General features: G+C 46.4%; 1 protein-coding gene across 1 annotated transcript in view; it reads left to right on the top strand.

Moving 5' to 3' along the window:
• RNLS (renalase, FAD dependent amine oxidase) overlaps positions 1-16,607 on the top strand; it is a 79,776-nt gene extending 63,169 nt beyond the window's left edge. Inside the window, exons 6-7 of the mRNA XM_054831809.1 lie at positions 8,801-8,976; positions 13,685-16,607. Of these exons, the coding sequence (XP_054687784.1) occupies positions 8,801-8,976; positions 13,685-13,837 (329 nt within the window). The 3' untranslated portion in view covers positions 13,838-16,607. The remainder of the gene's footprint in view (positions 1-8,800; positions 8,977-13,684) is intronic.
• Positions 16,608-21,506: the final 4,899 nt, after the last annotated feature.

Here is a 21,506-nt window from a genome sequence, read left to right as displayed (position 1 = left end):
GTGCGATGAGCCTCCAAGAAGGAAGGCTTTTTGCATCAGCTGAGGATGTCAGTTGCTGTTCATAAAATCGTGTCTCCATCCACAAAGGTAATGCGCTCGAACGTTACATAAGGAAGAGCCTACAAGAAGTGTATGTTTAATTCCCTGCGCGGTATGTATGAATATTAAATATTTGTGTGATTGGCTGCCTTAAACACCCCATCAATATTTATAACTGGTCGAGGGGACAGTGGGAATTCTTCGGTATAAATTATTTCAAGCCTCATTTCTGTAACACTGCAGTCTTTGCATCTCTTTGCATTCTGGAGAACTAAAGATAGATGACACACAAAAATGGAAGCGGTTCCCTTCTTTCGCTTCAGGATTGCAAGGTTATATAATTTAAAGGGAAGATTCATCTTACAGGTTTTCAGGATCGGTGTAATTCTTGAGTATCCTTTTTAATTTTAAAATACAGATTCCTTTATCTTCTCAGTTCTGAAATAAGAATTTTTTGAAAGGTGGAAGAGTTAAAGAGTTATTTAGGTTTTCACTTCATTACATGGCCAACTGCTTTGTAAACCCCTGCCTGCCCTGCCTGCCTTTTAGAAAACTAATCAGAGACTGTAAGGCTAATGAAATGCTGAATTTCTGAATATAAAAAAATTAGTGCCATTCTTTACATGGACTCTTCCAAAATGTGCCTTGTGAGACAGAGCAGATTTTATTCCAGGGAGACCTTATGAACCACGGGAACATCTGGGGGTAACTCAGGAAGCTCACTAAGCCTTTTGCCAAATAGCAGCGTGGCATTTTGAAAGTGAACCTCCATCTCTCTTGCTCGTTTGCTAGGTGTGGTAAAGTTAATCACTGTTCTTTTTATTAATTTTAGATATAGTTCTATGAGGCCTGCATGTTGACTTCCGGCAGCCTGCTGATCCTTCCCAGGGAGCAGGGATGCAGTTCCAGCCCATCTGGAGGTGTCCAGCTTCTCTGCTGCCCTCCGCGCTAACCCCGCAGCATCTCCTTTACAGCCTAGCTTCAAGGGTTTGTTTGGCATGGCAGTGATGAAGCTCTTCCCCTTCCCCTCGTGCTACCCAGGACCAAAATGGGTTTTGGATAGCAAAAAACACATCTCCCCAGTAAGATTAAAAAATCCTGAGGGGCAGGAAGCAACGTCTTGTCTTTTATCAGTATCTCTTCTGACTCCAGGTTTTGGGCAGGAACACGAGGAAAATGCTTGACGCTGTCCCTCTAGGAATGAGGAAGACGTTCCTGTCAAAGATGTGTGCCTATCACATCCATATACAGGTCTCTTCTGGAGACTAGGTTGTAACCATAGGATCGATCCCCTAGGAAGGAGAGATGTCCATGCCAGCACTGGAGGGGTTCCCAGCCATTCAGCTGAGCACTCAAACAGCAGGAGTACGATCTGACTTCAAAGCTGGTCCCTGTTTTGAGCAGGAGGTTGGACTAGAGACCTCCAGAGGTCCCTCCCTACCTAAATCCTGTGACTCTGAGGCAAACAATGTTGAGTATTTACTGAACACACTAATAAATTAACTAGGAAGTGACTCCAACCAAACCCCCTTGGCGAAAACAGACAATTCCTCAACCTTCGCTGTCCGGCAAGTTTTAATGTCAGCGCAGCTGAACCAGTAAAAGTTTTCAATTCTCTTTGTGGACCTTTTGTGGATGTATCTATGGAGCCTGCAAACTGATCTGCAGGTCTTTTATGCCTTTATCAAAGCAGATCTCGTTCTCCCAAGGGTTGGTGGATTTATGGGCTTTGCAGAGCCTTTGAGCCACAGGGCACCTCCAGGGCATGCAGATTGCAGCCAGTGCTGCGTCACACTTCCCCAAAAATGTCCTTAAGTCCTAGACCAGTGCAACAACTACTAAGGTTGAGGCTGATCAGCCTCTCTGAACACTCTGGCCTTGGTGCCTTGGTGGATGGACGCTGTGTCCCTTGCGGTACGGGGTTTCTTGCTTCAAAGCCTTTCAGCTGAGGAACTGCAGGATATGCTCCACAATGGCCCTCAGACATGATTTTCTCTCCTAGAATATTATTGTTTGGACAAATCCAGTTGGCTTCTGGTTTCTTGGGGATAGTAGGAGAAGCTATAGCTGCTTCTCCACGTCTTTGCCAAGTCTCTGTTGCTAGCCACACGGGCAGTGTCAAAGGGCGAATGGGTCCTTCTTAGGGTACTTTCTGCCATGAATACAGTCCCAAGACCACTGTGATCTGTCCCCTTCCTGGCACCTTGAAATCCATGTTTACCCCGGTTCCTCCCTTCCACAGTTACTTTTCGACCTGTCACACTCCCAGAACATGACAGATACCATCCTGACCATTTGCCAAATGAACCCTATGACTTTCAGGCTCTGATGGTGTTCTCCCTGCTCAGGAAACTTCAGGCCTCTGTGGATCCCAGGGATCAGAACTGATCTCTAAAATGTCTCTTGAACGTAGGGACTCTGAACCCTGACCTTGGCATAGATTCACCAGAGAAAAGTAGCTTCTGCATTTTGCAAGGAAGAAGATTTTGGTGGACAGATAAACCACTGTAGGCTTTCTCTGAGAAGTTATGTTTTGTTTTATTGAGGTGTTCATGCTTTAGTGATCTGTCCGTCCCCTTCCTTCCCTGAGACTGATGGTAAGGAGGACATGGCCACCACAGGAGCTGACTTTACACCCTTAATATCATCTGAGAACTTCCCAGGGCAGAAGAGATCCCTGTGAAAGGACTTGGCACCATGGGCTGTTCATATTGTCACCATCCTGCAGTACAGAATGAGTGGAGGAATTTGCCCACAAGTCTTTTTTCCCCACCATAACAGTGACAGCTATGCTTCTAGCCCGAGCAGCTTTGCTGAGCAGCTTCACCCGGGACACCATGCTCTTCCGTCTCATCATTCTGCCCTACACGTTATTCAAAGCTAGGAGCCACCGTTCTGGTGCCAGATGCTCTTGAGCCACAAGCCACTGTGCTGGGGAAGTGGCCCTGGGCTCTGTTCTCTGTGCTCTTCTCCGGGGAGTCTTTTATTAGCCCCATCCTTTTTCTGGAAGATAATACTCCTAACAGGCTTAATCCTGCATAAATTCTCACTTGTCAGCAGTCTGTCCTTCTCTTTCTTTATAAAGCCTGTGTGATTTCTCTAGCTGGGAATTAATGATGAGTGTTGAGACAGTCCCGAAATGTTAAAAAGCTGATGGCCACCTTCCTCTGCTCACAATCCAAACACCTTTCCCCTCATTCCCAGGTGGCAGGTCAAGGTCCAGTTCCCCCAGAGAGTTCAACATGGGGAGACTTTGACAGTGCTTAATTCACAGTTGTAAATGGCTGAAATGCAATGTATGGTGAGCTCTAATTGTTTTCATGCTTTCTGTCTTTGACACCCCTTACACATAGCTGATGTGTCCTCTACCTGTGACAGCTTGTACTTCACGTTACTCAGTGCTGGAGGTCTTCCTTGTCTGTTTTCGTGGGCTTATACAAACCCACCAGGCTCCAGCTGGAGGCACCAGGGTGAGGGTCTCTGGCCTGACCCTGCTCCCAGCAGAGCAAACGTCACAGCTACAGCAGGTGTCCAGGTGAGTCGGGGCAGTCCCTGAGGATGGAGACCCACCACCACCCAGGGCCCCATCCCAGGGATGCCCCACTCACATGGGAAGGGGCTGGATCTTCATGTCCAACTGGGGTTTTCCCTCATTGCCATTGTGCCCATTGACTCTTGTCCTGTTGCTTTGAACTGAGAAAACTCTGGCTCTGACATCTCTGTCACCGTCCCTTTAGGATGCGGAAGATGCGGTTAGATCCTCACTTTTCAATTCCTCACTTATTTAATTCTGCATTTATTTAATCCCGTCTTTTCAATTCATCCATTTTCCTTTTCCATGTACGTGGTTTCAGACTCGCTAAGAGGGGAAGACACTGCTGATCAGACTGACAGTGCAGCCGGACTTTGGTCTGAAGTGCTTCAGTGTCTCCCGTAAGGTCTTTGTGGACTAGACTTGTCTGTGGAGGACTGGTGGAACTTCATACTTTGAGACAAAAAACCTGAGATTTGTTCATCCCTAATACTCTGCCCAGCCTTGCAGGCTGCTCAGAATGACTGCGTGTAGATAGTGGTGGTGGCCAAGACATCCCAAGGAGGGTGGTCGTGTTAAATCCGGGACCCACATCAGAGCCTGGCTGTGCCCCTCTTCCCATCCCTACGAGCCGGCTGCTCCACAGTCTGCAGGGTCTGCACAGCCCCAGCTGCTGCTGCTGGGCCAGGCAGGGACGTAGCGGCTCCTGCAACACCTTCGCTGTCACGGACGGGACACTGAGCTGGATGAGGCGATACACCAAAGATCACACAGTTCTTTTCTGTTTACATGGAAACAAAACGATTCTTGAAAAAAATGTGTTTATCCTCATGTTCATCAATTTGCATCTATTATCTGCCTGTGTCAGTCCTGTGCAATGCAGCAGAGCAAAAGAAATTAACAGTAAAATGAAGAAAACTTAATGCAGAAGCAAAAGAAACCTGTAGATACAGTGTTGCATCTTCCCTATGTCATGGGGAAGAGGACAGTCTGAACCTCGGACACAGACTGCTGTCACTGCACGAGATGACTGCGTCGCTTCCTTCCCGGGCCGCAGCCTCACCGGGGTCTCTGCACAAAAAGCTGCGTTCTTCCTGGTGCCAGTTAACAGAGGCAGACCAGAGGGGACGGGGATCACGCACTCAGCCCCTGCAGCCAACGTTGCCGCGTGGGCTGGACAGAGGAAGGAGGTCCAGGCGCAAGCTCACCGCTCGTCGGTTTTCAGTAGGGTCCCTCAGCAATGGCAGATGCTGAGGGCGCTGCCAACGCTGGCAGAGCAGCTCCTTGCTCGTTAAGTAGGTATGAGCTACAGCCAACTCTGCCGTCTCATTCTAGCTCTGATCTACCCGGCGTCTTACGGCTGCCACCGCATCAAGTGATCGCATTAATTGCCGTGCAGCTGGGATGAGAGGGGGAGAGAACTGGGAGCAGATTAAAGCTTTTATGCTGCTTCCATTCACCCTCAGATCATTACCCCTTACATTGCCGAGCATTCCCAGGCTTGCCACATGTCCCATGCTACTTCGTCATCAGCTAGCATGGCCGTGGACGGCTTGCCTCCTTGCCACAAATAAAGGAAATTAAAATCTCATGAGAAGCTCTGCCAGAAGCTCTTGTTTTTAAGCTAGATGTTGCAGCCTGTTCTAAATGCGTTGGGAGGAAAACGACAGTTTTAACTCCTGCGACAGCTGAACAGTCGTTCATACCCAGTGCATCAAGGCTGAGATACCCCCATTGCTTTCAGGGAAAAATCTATTTTAAACTCCTCTCTTAGCCAGTATTTTTGCAGAAGAAAGAAAAGGGCTTGAGGCTAAACTTGATCCTCACAGGCTGCATATTTCAGTACTGGAAGGCTGTGACTCAGTGGCCTCTGGAAGCTCTCCAAGCTATGAGTAGCTCAAAGGAGGAATTAAAAACTCAACGAACTGCCTGTTCTCCTGAAACTTGTTTTGTACATGCTATGGAAGAGATGAGAGATTTGAAAGAAGGCGGTCCTGTCCAAGAATCATTGGCTATAACAAGTCACAGCAAGCAATGAATATTTATTTTATTAAAATGCTTAGACATCTTTTAATGAGCCAAGTTTATGTGGAAGAATTTGCCAAATACCATGTACACTATAATAAACCCCAAGGTACCTAATAGGCTTCCCCACTTGGTCTTTTGTCCCTGACACGCTTTATGTAGAAATGCCAGAAGACCTGTTTTCTCCCCCAGAATGGGAAGGAGAGACTGAGCAGTGTTCCTGATGTTTTTCCAGACAGTTGGAAAAGCTGATGCGAACAGAGGTATGTCCTGTGCTAGGCTGTGAAACCAGGCTTGGGGGTGTCAGGAAGAATCCCAGGAAGATGAATCTGAGGCTGGGTGTTAGACTTGGGCAACCAGTTCATCAGAGCTCAGGGAAGAAGATGGCCCCTTTGGCTAAGCCGCTGCTTCTAGACAAGAGTGGTCCTTGTTTCACTCTACAGTCTTCATCCCTAAATCTGCCTTATCCTCATCCCAAATCCATCTTGGGACCTGTCCATCCCTGCTGGTTAAGTCTTACTTTCAAGCCCAAGACACAAGAGAGCAAAATCAGCACTTCAGATTAAAATAGAAAACAAATTCAAAGTTTGTGGACACTTCAGGAAATCACCCAGGAAAAGAGCTCTAGTACTTGCTGAAAACAGAGCTTGCAAGCCCAACCCAGGCAGTGAAGTGAGTGATCTTCTGCTCTTAGGAGTGCCTCACTTGGGAAAGGAGAACTTTGAGAAAAGGCAGCACTGTGGCTTGGTGCCTTCAGACATTGTCTGTCAGGGTGCATTCCTGATCACAACCAGGAAACATCTTCCCACCCTTTTTGCCACATTTTCCCAGTTTTCGAGAGCAAGGCTTGACTGAGCTGGCCCACCCAAGAAAAAGACTCGATGAAGGGGTCCTTCCAACTGAAGTTAAAGCCATTGTTTTCATGCTTGCTGTGGGTGCTAGGACCTGGTGCTGCTGCGCCTCATTGGTGTATTCTGAAGTGATCAGCCCAGGACAGAAAGCTTATCAGAGAAGGACATTTTGGTTGCCTTTGGAAAGCTGGAATTTCTCATCTTCTCAAATGGGATCCCCAACTGGAGGAGCTGTGCTGGAGATCTCTTCACCAGCAGAGAGAACAATTTCTATCAAGCTTGGTACCTAACAGCCAGAACTGATCAGAAAGTGTTCAACTGCCTCTTTCTTTGTGGATTCCTTGGTCATAAAGTGCTCGTTTGATGAAACTAAAATATTTTTCTAGGAATGTGCTAATTCAAACAAAGGTTTAGCCAAAAAAGGCTTTCTGCCTTTCTGGTGAGTTTGAGCTCTCAGCTGAAATGTAGCAAAACCCAGGTTGCGTCCTTGCTCCAGCAAATGCATCCTGCTCATTGAAAGCGGAACAGCCTCAGCAGGGACGACTTGCACAAGCACCTGCTGGGTCCTCATCGTGCCTTGGCACAGGGAAATCACTGAGTCTGAAAATCCCCTGTTCTAGACAAATTCTATGTCTGCTGGTTGTTGGCTGTCCAGACTAAGTCTATAAGGTGACAAGGCAACATGCTGGTGGAGACAGAAGTCCCTTGCTGTAGAGAACCTGCAACCAACCTCAGCCTTAACAAAGCCTGGCCGTTTCCAAGTCTGCTGGGATGAACATCAGCACTTGAACTGCCTTCCGTTCCTCCCCCAGCACTGCAGCCTGGTTGATTTTTAAGGGACAAACTTTTTTTTTGAGTTTTGCTCACTTGCACGTATTTGCCTGAGGACAGAATCATAGAATCCTTTAGGATGGGAAATACCTTTAAGATCATCAAGTCGAACCAAGTTGTATTGAAGGTTCACACTCCCCAAAATGTGCATGTAGATAACCACACATCGATTTCCTGGAAGTTGCTAGAGCAGCAAAATTTGAGTTGAGTTCACTTGTGCAGGCCAAAAGGAGGCCCTGATTTCTCAAGCTAACTTGCCCTGGTTTCTGTTCCCTTTCTTCCCCTCCATAAATGTAAAGTATTGGTTTTTTTCTAGCTTTTCAACTATGTCAATACTGTTGCATGGCCAACATACAACCAATTATTAGGGGAGCAGATGTTTTTCACAGTAATGCAACAAACACTCTTCTTTTTTTGTCCTTTGCCTTAAAGGTATTTTTTATCTTGTGATGATTTCATGTTCAAGTCTTTCGTATTGTTGCAGAGATTGTCCCCTTAAGGGGACGTGCATTTCAAACACTCAGGGGAGGAAGAATATAAATTAGTCTGATATAGGTGGGTAAGAAATGGGCTCCGGTGACCCAACTGCCCATGCTTCTTCGACAGAGCAGGTGGCTTGTTGGCATGAGACTTGAGGTGGCACCGTTGCCAGTGTGGTGGCTTGTGTGCATCGGGCTTACGGTGACCACAACTGCGTTTTGTTTGGTTTACATCTGGTGAGCGCTGCTGAGCTCAGAAGGACTTCACGTGCCTTCATGAAGCCCCTGGGCATCGATCCCACAAGCAACGTCAGAGCCATTCCATTGCCAAGAATAATGTTCCATCTGAAAAAAAAAAACCAAAAAAAAGGTGCATTATCCAATACCTTAATCTTATCACATGGCTGGGTGAGCTTCAGCCTTTGGTGAAGGGTTTCTCCTTGACCCTCGCCAGTGACAGCACGAGTCCCAGCCGCAAGCATAGCCCTTTGGGAAGCCTCACCTCGCCTTGCAGGTGGGCGGCTGTGACTGTGTGCCTCCGAGTGCCCTGCCGTTGTAGGGGCACTGATTGTTACTATACATAGACCTCACTGGAAAAAATCCTATTTTTGTGTTTTTGTTTGTTGTTCTCTTTTGCTGGTTTGCCACAATTGCCAGTTCGTCGCCCTCCTTGTAGAGCCTGTTGAAATATCCAGGAGGAAAAAGGGGAAGGGTTTGCTTCCAGTATATTCCCTGCTCCTGCCAGCTGCTACTTGCAGGGTGTGGGAATGCCTTGAGGTTCCTCTAGGAGACATATGTAGAGCTAGGGTTATTGCAGTGGAAAAACCATCGCAAATTTTGCAAAAAGCCTGGATTTCTTCACTGTGTTTCTCACGAACAATTTGTGGTGTTACTCCTTGTGTTTTTTTCCAGCTGGAAGAACAGGGTGGTGCCACAGATATTTTCCTTCTTATTGATTCCTAGGCTAGAGGCACAACTGTCACCATGTGGGGAAGGCGAGTCTTAATGAGTAATCTCAAATGCATCTCTCTCCTTTATTTCAGAGTCTCCTGAAATAGGTCCCTCAGTTGTAGTTCACACAACTGTGACGTTTGGAAGCGAGCACCTGGATTCAGACCCTGCAGAGGTGCAGCAGTTAATTCTCAGTCACCTGGAGAGGATTGTGCCATCCTTGCCTAAACCAGCCAGCATCAAGTGTCAGAAATGGAGATATTCTCAGGTAATCTGTGGTGGGATCAGTCAGCTGGGAGGGTGCTGCCAAGGCAGTGCCCAGTGTATCGCAAGACACAGGACATAGTACAAGCCAGTGGTTTTCATGCTCAAGGAGCAAGAGGAAAGGGAGTAGTTGCTCGATATCCATAATACATTCCTCCACGTAGCCGTGAGCAGCGTCCAAGGCTGGCCAATGACAGCCAGATCGTTTCTAGTCATCTTTTTATGTAGTGGACCTGGCTCAGTGGTAAGTCATGCAGCACTTCTGGTAAGTAGGGACACGAGCACTGCACAGGAAGGAAGTAAATCCCACATATTTCAGTGGGATTTTTGCTGGTATTTAAAAATATGACTCAATCTGTCTCTTCTGTATCCGAAAGTATGTGATATTATTAGCAAAATTCCCACCCTACCACAGAGTAGCAGAAGTGCTTGCGTTCATATGTACTAATTGTTATTGTTTGATTTGGCCCAGTTCAATTTAATAGAATGTTATGTGAAAAATATTTGAAAGTAAACTACCTAAGGGTAATAATAGCAAAATGTGTATATTTTACAGACTTCTTTTAAAAATCCAAGGAAATTGTTGGCAATTTCCTAAAGTATTGGAGTATATCTACATGTTTATCCAAAGCCTCTTAAATTACGTTCATGAAATTGAATGTGGAAGTTGATGCAAACTATTTACTTAAAGCAGTCCCCTCAAAATTTTTCCTTTTATGAAGTCTGGAAAAGTTACTATAGATGACTGCTGTGAAGTCTACTCTTACCCCTTGATCTGCATCCAATTTAGGAACCTGGTCTCGTTAGCACAAAGTTTATTTTTCTGTGAGTTAGGCATTGGTAGTTTGCAAATCACTTCCCAGTTCATAGTTTTTGTTCTCAGTTGTCATATAAAAATGACCTTAACATAGGTTTTAGTGTTTCAGATGACTCATACAAAAATCATGCTACGTTTTGTATGTTCCTCTTTTATCAGTTCAGGGTTGGTTTTTTTTTGCTTGTAACAGTATCTCTGTACAGTTGTCACTGTTAAGGCATCTTTTTCTGGTTGTGACTTCTGGTCTCTTCTTCTGCATTATCTGTTACCTTTCTGCTTCAAACTGCTTGCGAGTACAAGAGCTGCAGGTGGTAGGGAGGAGAAGAATTGGATCTGTCTCCAACAGAGAGACACTTGGTTGACCAACTCTGGAAAGGGCTCCCAAAACAAAGAAAGAAGTATTTTTAGACAGAATTAGTGCATTCTAGATACTGGTGCTACCACAGAGCTCTATCATAAAATTTGTCAAATTCAGCTACTTTGTTTATGTGTGCAAGAAAAGGGCTTAATATGCCTTTTCCTTACACTACTCACACATTTAGCGTAGTGTCAAAGGTGGCCTATAAACACATGCATCATATATGGCCTGTTCTGATTTATTTCACCATGAAAACATGGATAAAGGAAAAGGGAAGAATGGCAGTTAATTTCTTACTACTGAATAATTAAAAAAAAAAAAGTCTCAATTGCATTCTACCAAACAACTATGCTTTGTGAATCCTGGCAAAATTATGACCACACAGGATTAACTATAACCTTGTACCTATTGCTTCATCTTTTAGAAGCAGCTGGAACAGTGACTGTAGGAATGAACTCTTACTTTCCACAATTGCTTCAAAATTGTCGATTTCCTAAATCACTAGGTGTGCGTCCTGTTTCCCTATTTAAAAATTACATTCAGACATCATACTGCTGGATGATGCTCTGTTGTTTTCTCAAACCTCCCTACAGTTTCTTGCTTCCTTCTCCTGCCTCTGTTGCCTGCTATCGACTGTGCTGCTACTGACCAAAACCACCGACTTCAGCAGCTGCTTGTGCTTTATGGCTGTGTCACAGGAGGAATTATCACCAGTCTTTAATTCGGTGGATGAATGTCAATATGTCTTAGATTGCAAATAAGTCAGTGTAGGTCAGATCCATTATCTCAATAAAGAGATCTCTATTGCCACCCTATAAAATAATCACTGCCTAAATTAAATATCTGGGACAGAGCTCCCTCTTTCTCTTAAAGCTGTCTTTACTTTCAATTATAATAAGCTGTTGCCACAGAAGTAAAGGGAACTGATAAGATGGGTGCATCTTTCCCCTGACTCTTTTAGACAGGATTTATCCTGCTTGTTAATTAAATCCGGTTGTAACATCCTTCACATGGCCAAACACAATCCTGGGATTAAAATGCAGACATTACAATTATCTGTGGCGGATGAGGGATTAGGACTTCCAAACTTCTACTGACACTACTCAGCAGCACAGCTGCAATTCTGGATCCCCTGCCTTAATTATGATAAGACACTGTTAGCATTCAGAGCCAACAGCCTCCCAACCCATCATGTCCCTCTGACAGAAGCACTTTATATGTATAAGGGATAGTGGGAAAACACAGAATCATAGAAATTGGACCTCTTCCGAGGGGACCTCAGAAGGGACCTCTTCAGGACCTCTGCTCAGAGCAGAAATATTGCCAGCACTAGGTGACCTCGACCATGGCTTTGTCTAGCTGAGTCTTGAAGTCTTCAAGGATGGAGATCCAACAGGCTGTGCCATATGACCGAGGGTAATTTGGAATTTATGTGGGACACCCCCTTGAAGAAGGGGCAGGGTCATTCCTTTCCCCAGTCGCTACGTCTAGAGCGAGGGCCTTTACTACATTGTGCACAGAGTCTTGCCACACAGGCAAAAAGATGCAGGCTGAGATGTGAAAATATTGATCCTGTGATCAGTATGACAAACCGGAAGCTGTTCGGTACAGCCAGCATCAAATAAGCACTGGGTAGTCAAGAAGCTCAAGGACACTCAGAAAGCCTTTTTCTGCTAAACCTTTCTTCACTGTTTTATGCTCAGTGACCTTGATCTGTAAGAAAAAGTTAGGAATAAATTAAGTACTGACCTAAAATTAGTCTGAGAAAGACGATCTCTGGCTGGATTTACCATACATGACAAGATTCTTCTGTTAAGTTGAATAATGGAGAATGGATCACAACTATCTACAAATTCATTTCAGATAATTTCCTCCTTTACACAAAATGCAGCCAGTAACATAAATGTGGGTGATTTGCAGCTGATCCAAACTTGGAAATGGCAGATAATGGCATGGCAGTGGCTAGGCAAGTGTACATTTGAGTCAATGGAAAAATTCCAAGGACTGAACAAGATGCATTGGGCTTTACGTCTTGTTCACCAAAGCCGACAGTTGCATGATGGGATACAGTAATGGAATCCAAAACTTATCTTTGGACCAAAGGCAGAAAGTCAAGAAATGATCGAAAGAAAATTGTACTCTCTGTGTCATGCTTTATGATCTCTGTGGTTTGATCTCTATTGCTGCTCTACTGCTGTGCTTCTGCTCTTGGGCTTTTTTTTTTTTGTCTCTCTCTCTCTCTGGCTTTCTAGATATTTTTTCCTCTTTTTCAACATTTCATCCTTATGGGTCTTGTTTTGTCATTCTTTTTCTCAGACTATTTCTGCTGATCACTTCATCATCAAGCTGTCCAGCATCTTCTTATCTTTTTTTACCCCTTCTCCTGAGCCTGCCTTGCCCTCACGGTTACCTTTAGGCCAGTGCTGCTGCCGCGTTATCTCTGTTCTGAGATTCCCCAGTGCCGCTCTGGGATGCACTGATTTAGTACAGCACAGACACTCAGCCTTTGTACATAGGTTTTCAAACAGGCTAGAACAACGTGTGACACAGCCAAGCATGGTAAAAACACAAACACAGTGTGCTTTTGCTCTGCCGTTTGACACACATTGGTGTTTGTCATAACGTACAATACCGAAAAGAGGTCTTGTTCTCCCCATGAGTTCCAGGTAGCTTCAGGTTAATAGGTACTGGCCAAAAGAAAGTCCATGCATTTTTAGAAATGTTACATAGAACTGTGCAAGAGCTGCCACTCCACAGATACAAGTTTAATTGAGCGTATAGTGCCAGGAAAATTATATTTAAAATGAATACAATACATACATTGAGAATGACATTAAGTATTTATCAAAGCATCCTTATTCAGAGCTTATCCCATGCTACTGCCAGATGAAGTGTTGGTTGTATCTCTAGCAATGTCTAAAAATTCTTGTGCTGCTCAGATGAAAAAGGAGACCAGCACAGCAGAGCTGGAGACAGGGTGGGTTGCCCCAAGGCTGTATGTACGCTTGCACAGCAGCATGAAGCATGGGCAGGTCATCGTGACAGTTGTTACTCTGCAGTCTCCCTCACTTCCCATCCAGGGAGGTCGGCTGGTCAACCCCGTCACGTTGCAGGCTCTTGGAAACGTCAGGCTCCCTTTCCTTTGTTGAACAGTTACATATCTGGGGGTTTTTGCAAGCCCACCTTTGCCGATGTGAGATCATGTATCTTCATAGTTTTTGGCTTAGAGATCTCCATGCCTCATCTGTCCAGGGTCAGGCAATTCATTTCTGCTGAGGCGAGTTGAGCACAAGACAGGGTGAGACTGTAAAGTTTCTAAATGTCCACAAGCAGGAAAGCTTTATACTAATTATTTAACTCCAGAAGATAAATATATTACTATGGTACTTTCATCGTTAATGCTTGGACCTACAGTCTGGGATGGGAGGGGTGCTTCATATGAAGGCATGTTTGTCAGGAATACTGACCTTTCTGGCATGAAATGGAAGTAAATAAAATACTTTCTTTTCCATCTCTCTGTATGCTTTTCTTTTTCAGGTTACAAAAGCTGTGCCCAATTTTCCGCGACAAATGACTCTTCATACTCAACCTCTCCTGATTTGTGGGGGTGATGGATTTACTCAATCCAACTTCAATGGCTGCATAGATTCTGCTATGAGTCTTGCAGAGGCTGTAAAGTCTCATTTGTAGCAATTTCTAAGTCAGCTGCTAAACATAGTCAAGATTTATGATGAATTTTACTAATATGGCTTGAATTCTAGTTTAATGTTAACATCACTGGCTTCTATCTTGCAAAATTAAATAAAGGAAGATCTATTGGTAATAATTCGTAATAATTGTTGGGATGGAATTGAATTTTCCAAGATCTGTGCTGTGAGTTGTTACTTTACTTGAAGTAAAGCTTTTTCTGGCTCTAGTCAGAGGCATCGAGCTGCAGCAGTCTTGCCAGGTCTCCTGATACTTTTACAGCCCATGAAAATTATGTCAAGGAGAGAAGCCTGACTTGAAGCAGCCCAAAAACCCATGGAGCTGCAGAGTTTACTCCTTCTCTGAGCACTTGGAAGTGACAGAAGGAACACGCACAATTGATCCCAGAGCTTTCATACATACCTGTGGTCATTTCTTGTGGTGCAGATCAGCCCTGGTCAGTGTTACTGTGTTGGCCATGGGGAATCAGCGATGGGGCCTACCTTGCTATGCTTCTCAAGTTGTGCGGCCTAGGCAGGGTCTAACCATATCGACTCAAGGTCTAACCATGTCTCTGGGCATCGACAGCTTTTAAGTGAGGGATAGTAGTTGTCTGCCGACCAGCTTTCTTAGCCCATGGTTTTCTGGAGCCCTGGTTGCAGATTGCTGTAAGAGGTCATTTCAAGAGCTTGATGACGTTACTGTCAATGGTGCACCCCTGAACCATGGTACCTGCCCTGGGTGCAGTCTAAGCAGCATCAGCCCAGCCGTGCTCGTAAAAGAAAGAATGGAGAGAAGGTGAAAGAGAAGGTGTGCATGTTTCCAGTGCTCTCATAGCAATAGGGCTGCTATCGCAGTCATCTTGGGAATAGACACTGACAGCTGGGCAGTAACATGAGTTTAACACAGTAAAGCGGACTGGCCAGGAAGGTGGATGCACTTAAAATAGTTCAGTATTTGCCAGGTTAGAGAGTCACCGGTGCATCATGGCTTTCTGCTGGTCCAGGGCCCCCTGAACCAGGAGCAGCCCTTTCCTCCTTCCAGGTGGTGGAGGAATCGGGGTAGGATCAGCCAATACGGAAGGTGGTTTGGCTCCTTTGCCTGGAAAATGCCGAGAGGAAGGAGGGAAAAGAATTTAGCTCAGCATGCTCTGTGGCAGTGTGTTAATAAGAAAACTCTGCTGACATTTCAGGCTTAGGGTTACATCACCACCACCATAAAAACTCATTTAAACAGCCAGTCTGAAAATGAGATGAGTTCTAGACAGCTCTATATTTTGGCAGAACAGGTGTAGAAATAGAGAGACAGGTCCAGGGAAGGATATAAATACATGTGTGAGTGATTTGAAATACTAAAAAAATAAACAGCAAGTATAATTGTGTTGAAAATACTACCTATCACAGTTTCAAGTATTTCTAAGCTACTAAACTGTGTTTCTGTGAAGTCGATTTTGAAATTACTCAGAAATTAACCAAGAAATCATTTATTTATTCTAAATTTGATTTTAGCTTACCCTTCTTCTTAAATCATGTATCACAAGTTTAGTACCTCTCTCTACTACAGCACTAAAAATAACAAAATGCTATTTTCAGCAGAGAGAATTTTAACCATTAGAGAAGTACAATTCAGCCTCTTTTTCTGATACCCCTGCCTTTCACAAAAATCCAGCATCCTGTATTCATAGCAGCTGAACACTGTAATTTACTGCTGTGCTTGACCATTTCTAATACGGTATTTTAAGTGACACGAAGAACTTTAAAACTTAAGTTAAAAACCATCTTTGAAGGATATTTCATGATAACATGCAGGTTTTTTATTGATTATTTTTTTCTTCTTTCCATGAACTCCTCAAGTTTAAAACTAGGTGTTGTGTTGTGTCTGAACCAACCAGCTCCAAACCCTCAGGTTTCAGTCACTGCATGTTGTATAGAAACGGGGAAGATGATTGGTGGTCATGCATGCTCACAAATCTTTTACAAAGAGATGTTATCTCCTGTGTTCCACAGATCAAGGTAGTCATGAAGACCCACTCAGTCAGGGAATAAATCTAATCTCGTCAGGCATTTAGTATCAACTAATTTAGCACAAGCTCAAAAGCAGCCAAAGTCCCAGCTGAAGTAAGGTTTTGTGTCGCAGTGTTGGAAAACCTTAACCAAAGAGCTGTACCCCGTGGAGGGTGGCATGCGAAAGCAACCAATCCTCATGTTTCCTATGTGATCCTCAGCTTCCTCAGCTTCCACCCAGAGCCGGCCATCCTGCGGGAGTCGGTCCCCAAGGGAGTAACATGCTGAACCATACAAGAGGGTTTTCTGCTGGGTTATCAGTTCCCCTGGAAAGCGTCGGCAGGGCGAGCGGGTCAGCCATTGCTGGACCCATGGTGATGGTTTCTGGGGACCTATCCCACCAGTCTGCCTTCATCCAAGCTGTGCCTTATGGAGGGATGTGGGTCCTTTACCTGCAGGGGTGAAGGAGCAGGCTGTACCTTCAGGGGATCTTTCCAGACTCTTTGCTTGTGCTGTTGTCCTCATCTTCACTCTTTGTTTTTTGCTCCATTCTTCAAAGATGGATTTTGCATTAAAACACGCTAAAATTTGCACTTCCTTCCCCTTCCTTCAGTTTTGAATGGAAGCAAGCCAAACCACTAAAAATCCAAATAAAGATCAATCCTGAAAGTATGTGACATGCAGAAAACTGAAAATTAGGCATCTTTGACTCAACACTGTGTTGTTCCTCTTGCCGCCTCGCAAATGGGTATGTTCTGAAGAGTCGTGATGCTCTCACAGGGGCCTTGTATCAGCAGCAGCCTTTGATACCACAAGTGACAGATAAGCGGAGATGTCTCTGACCCCATCCTTTCAGCAATCTTACAACTTTGGTCGTTATGAGACCTCAAAATACCCAATAATGCGCAAATCACAGATTCAGAGATTTTTCAAATAATGAGATTTTCGATTCAGAGGTTTTTGAACATGAATCACAGTGAGTCTCAAATTGCTCCCATCCTTCCCCATATCATGACAGACTATCAAAACACCTCTTTCCTATAGCTTCCTCCTAGATTAAGATGATTTAAACAAAAGCTACATGGGTTTTTTTTAAAGTGGAGTAGAAAAGTTCATGTACATGTTCCTCTGGACACGCTCCAGACAGCGGGCACTTAAGTGTCTCTGTGGCAATATCTCATTTTCTAGATGTGAGCAGAGAGATGACGGTATTAACTTTCCCATGCAAGGCAGGTAACAAGCAGTGATAGTTCAGAGAGGCCACTATATCCAACAGGATGGCAACAGAAGAGACTTGTCTGGTTGATTTCCTGGGCTTTTCCCTGGATGGATGTAGTTTTCAATTAAGTGGCAGATCCATCAATTACAACCCGTATCTCCTTGTTCCCAGACAAGGGTGACGGCTGTGTCTGGTCTCCTATGTGTCATGAGCCACAACTAACGCCCAAAGTTGAATTAAAGCATTTCAACTCTCAGATGACCATGTTATTGTCTTCCTCATCTCAAGGAAAGAAGGGGTTGTAAACCATCAAAGCCTTCTAACTCACCATTGTGTTAACTTCCACCCAGTGAACATCACTTTGCAGGGCTGGCCCATGGCATCTAGCGCAGTCACTGCTTTTACAATATATTCAGCTGTGCGCGATGCATTTTGCTGATCTCTTGAGCATTTAACTGTACCTGTAGGTCTCTAACAGCAATCCTTCCTGTTCCATCAATGGCTGCATCAGCTGCATGTTTCACCAGGAAAGGTTTTATGTTATTGGCCAAATAGCAGACTAGGTGTTGGCAGGAAGGCCTGGTAGACACAACTAAACCTTGACATCTCCTGCTAACAGAAGCGTTGTGAGATCTGTGGCTCAGCCAAGTGTGATCCACCTGACATCTGCCTCCTTAGCACTGTGCAAGGCAATTTTTGCATCACAACTGTTGTGTGGTCCTCAATCAAAGGCATTTGAGAAAGCCAAGCGTGCTGTACTGAGCCATTGGACCTCATACTGTGCCACCCCTTCCCCTCACAGACCGCCCTGGGTGATCTCTGCAGCCCTTTCTTCTTCTAGGAGGTGCCTGAGCTGAGCATCACGCCCATCCATGCACTGCTCTTGCAGAGATGTTTTTGGAAACAGTACTGACTGAAATCTTGGGCATGGTCAAGGAGATGTTTGGTGTTTTTCTGCCCGGTGGGCAGGTTGTGTGGCACAGCATTCGTGCTGTTGCTACCATGTCACGGGTACTAAGGCGGACCTGTCATATCACATGCCATGACAAATTTTGGAGGAGGCCCTGGCAGAGATGGGCTCGAAGTCATGGCACACCCTCTCCTCCTGCGGGGCATCCGTCTGGCATGGGGTTAGGGCCCTGTGGGTGAGGATCTGACCCTGCTGGCTCTCTACCCACTCCTGGCATCTGACCCCGCTTGCAGATCCCTGAGGTGGGGCAAAAGTGCTGTGAAGTGGATAAAAGCCTTTTAGAAACCAAGTGTCATAGGAAGCCACAGGACTCTGCAGTGGCAGAGCCACATCAGAGCCACAGCGCCTGACTCCAAAAAGTGCTATTAATGATGTGCTGAAAGAGCTCTCATTACCCCCAGTTTTACATCTGCAGACCCAACAAGGACAGATCTGCTTCTCATGTGTCCCAGAGACCTCTCCCTTCCCAAGGCGAGGAAGATGTTGGGACCAGATGCTCATCACATGAGTTGCGATGCCCTTGGGGGAAAACGTTCAGGTCTAGGCTAAACTAGCTCTAGGTGAGCTCCAGAGTGAGAAGCTGTGGCCATATAGGGTAGCCCAAGCCCATATGCACCTTCCCAGCTGAAGGCCAGGACTCTGCCGTGTCTAGGCAACCCCCTCCCAACACCTCCATCCACACCAGGGCGTCATCTGCCCCTATGCCAGGCTGCAGAGAGGATGGCTGGTATGACCCTGCCTGCACTGAGCATATTGTGGCTGTTTGTTAGTTGGAATAACTCTCCCAGATCTATGAAATCATCTGCAAACGTCTTGGTGTGTTTTATTGCAGTTTGTAGGAATTTAGTGCATTTCTAAAAAGAGCTAGGAAGAGGAGACAGGCGCCTAGCTTCTCTGTTCACATCAATTCACAAACCGCGTGTCTCCAAGGATCTGGGCCGTATTTTTATGCAAGCATATGAAGAAGAAAAAGAAGTTATTTTAGGTTTGGGTTTGTTGTTTGGTTGATTTTTTTAATTTTTAAAAGGCAGCTGCAGATAGGAGATGCTGCCCAGCTGAAAATACATGGTGGGTTTCCGTAGCACTGAGCTGTGAAACATCCCTGCAGCCAAAGCCACTGGAGCAAGACCTGGTCTTCCAGAGGCCAGGGTTTGCTAGAGACCTTGCTGCCCTTGGGGTGTGCCAGCATCGTCATATTTGGCTCTTCTAGAAGGCATGTGTGACTGAGAAGGAAGGTGTGGAGGTCTCTGGGCCAACCCTGCTCCCAGCAGGACAGCTGCAGCAGGTTGCTCGGGGCCATGTCTGGGCAAGTTGGGGCATCCCCATCCTCCACCGTGACCGCACTTCTTGATGGAGGGACAACACCGTGCTGGTACAGCACCAGGTTAAAAACAGACATTGCTGAGCAGCGGCACCAATGTGGCGTGCAATACTGACAGATGAGTTCCTCTTTGAAATAGCGCAAAGAAGAGGAACCTGGCCCTGCACCGCCCAAATTGTGCAGTCGTGTCTGGGTCACCGCTCCCAACCTCCACTGCAGACTGAGCCCCGGCACCGAAGGGCTTTGTGAGCACCTGGGCCAACTCAGCTGCTCCACGCTGCAAAATTCAACTTAACAAACTCCAGATGGCTGGTGGCACGCCATTAGGAGGCTGGTGCGGGGATCAGAAGCCCGAGTGCTGTTGGGGACAACGACGAGGGCACTCTCTGAGCTGCCCAGCAAGCGCCTTGAGCTGCTGCGCAGAGATTTCCCTGGGGCCAGAGCCGGTTTTGCCTCTAATCCAGGCTCTGGCTCAGATGTGCCGTCCATAAGCCGCTTTGCATGGCAGAGCTGAAGCCCTGAAATCCCGGAGCCGCCGGCTGCCGCTCTGCCTGTCTCACCACACCGCCTCGCTATTAGCCTCCTTAGGATTTTTGCTTAATTCTCACATTCAGGTGGCACCTTCGACATCAGCCGGTGATGATACCGCCGCGGTGCTGCAAAGCCCGGCCGGCACTTGCAGCCCCTGTAGAAGAAGCAGCCCCACATGTCAGTGAAACAGCCCTTGTCAAGGAGGAGTGAGAGTGATTTGCTTTCTTTTCAGGAAAAGCCGCGCAAAGTTTCTCCTCTGGAGATGAATGAATGGAAACAGGTGAGAAATAACCCCAGGAGAGCTATTGCCCAATTGCAAGTGGAGAGGTCTAGCATTGAGCAAAGAGGGTGCGGGGCAGATTGCTGTCAGCTTGGAGGTCATGGTGCTAAACCTGTGGAGATCATGAAAAGCCTCACGATTCTTGTCATTCCTCGATTCTCATCCCGTAACAGCTGAGCATCGCTATCACCAGGTGCTTCGGGCATCGTCCCAGTGGGGGAAAAGACCCACAGGTCCTTGTGCACCACGCTGTGCATGGCTGTCACCCTTCACGCCGGCGGCTTCAGAAATCTGGGGAAAGGGTTTTAATGCAAGGAGGTAATGCGAGAGGGTTTAATGCAAGCCGGGGGCCACATGGGTGAGTAGAAAGCCGCTGTTTCGCCGCAGCCAAGCCCTGACACGCCTGCGCGGGCCCTGGCTGTGGGAAAATGAGCCCGTTCCCTGCCACCCCTGCCACCCGACCGCTCAGCCGGTCACGAGGACACTGCGGTAAACCACAGCTCTGCTTGAAATTATCTTTTCGGCACAGGGTTCCTGTCGAGTCGAATGGCACCTCCTCCCTCACCTGTGCCGGTGCCGAAACATCCTTCCTTTCTCAGCGCTATCTCCTGCTCAGATCTCTCCTCCAGGATGATCGCACGCGTCACGATCTTTAAAGTGAAGCACACCCTGCTGCAAGGACTGAGGTCTCGTTTCCCCTGGCTTATTTTGGGGTATGGAAGTGATGCTCGCACTGTGCTCAGATTTGGCCGTCCTCTGCCTTTTCCAGCCCAGAATGGTGGCGGGGGAGGGAAGTGGTGGCCAGTAAGGCATCGCTCAGCGCTGGAATATAGGTCAGCCTCTGTCCCAGCAGCTGCTTTCCTTGCCCAGAGCAGAGGGAAAGGGGACGAGCTGGCAGGGGAGGAGGGGCTCGGCTGCTCTCCGTCGCCACCTTTTCAGTGCACAGAAAATCCCAGCTCAGCACCTCAAAGCTTAGTGAAACCCAGCCGGTGTTTCGTTTGCAGCTGCCAAGTGGCGAGCACGCACGTGGGCATTCCCCATCACGGGAGAAGTGGAGTCTCGGAAACCCTCCGGTGCAAAGAGAATTTTGTTCTCGAGCTGCTCACAAATGTGTTGTAGCAACAGGCATTGGCTGTGCATGATTATTGCTCTTTATAGGGAGATGCCGGAGCAATTCTAGTCCAAAACCCGTACTATCAGCACCCTGCAGCCTGGTCATTTTGGATTTGCTGCCTCCCTTAGCACACCTGCACAGTGCAAATCCCACTCTCCTTTGATTTAAAAGGCAGTTTTGGAGACCAGCTTGGGAATGTGAACCACAAACATAGCGGGATTGGTGCAAGTATAA

Source organism: Grus americana, chromosome 7 (assembly GCF_028858705.1).
Source record: "Grus americana isolate bGruAme1 chromosome 7, bGruAme1.mat, whole genome shotgun sequence".
In the NCBI taxonomy this organism is placed as follows: Eukaryota; Metazoa; Chordata; class Aves; order Gruiformes; family Gruidae; genus Grus; species Grus americana.
This window is presented reverse-complemented; position numbering and strand designations above follow the sequence as displayed.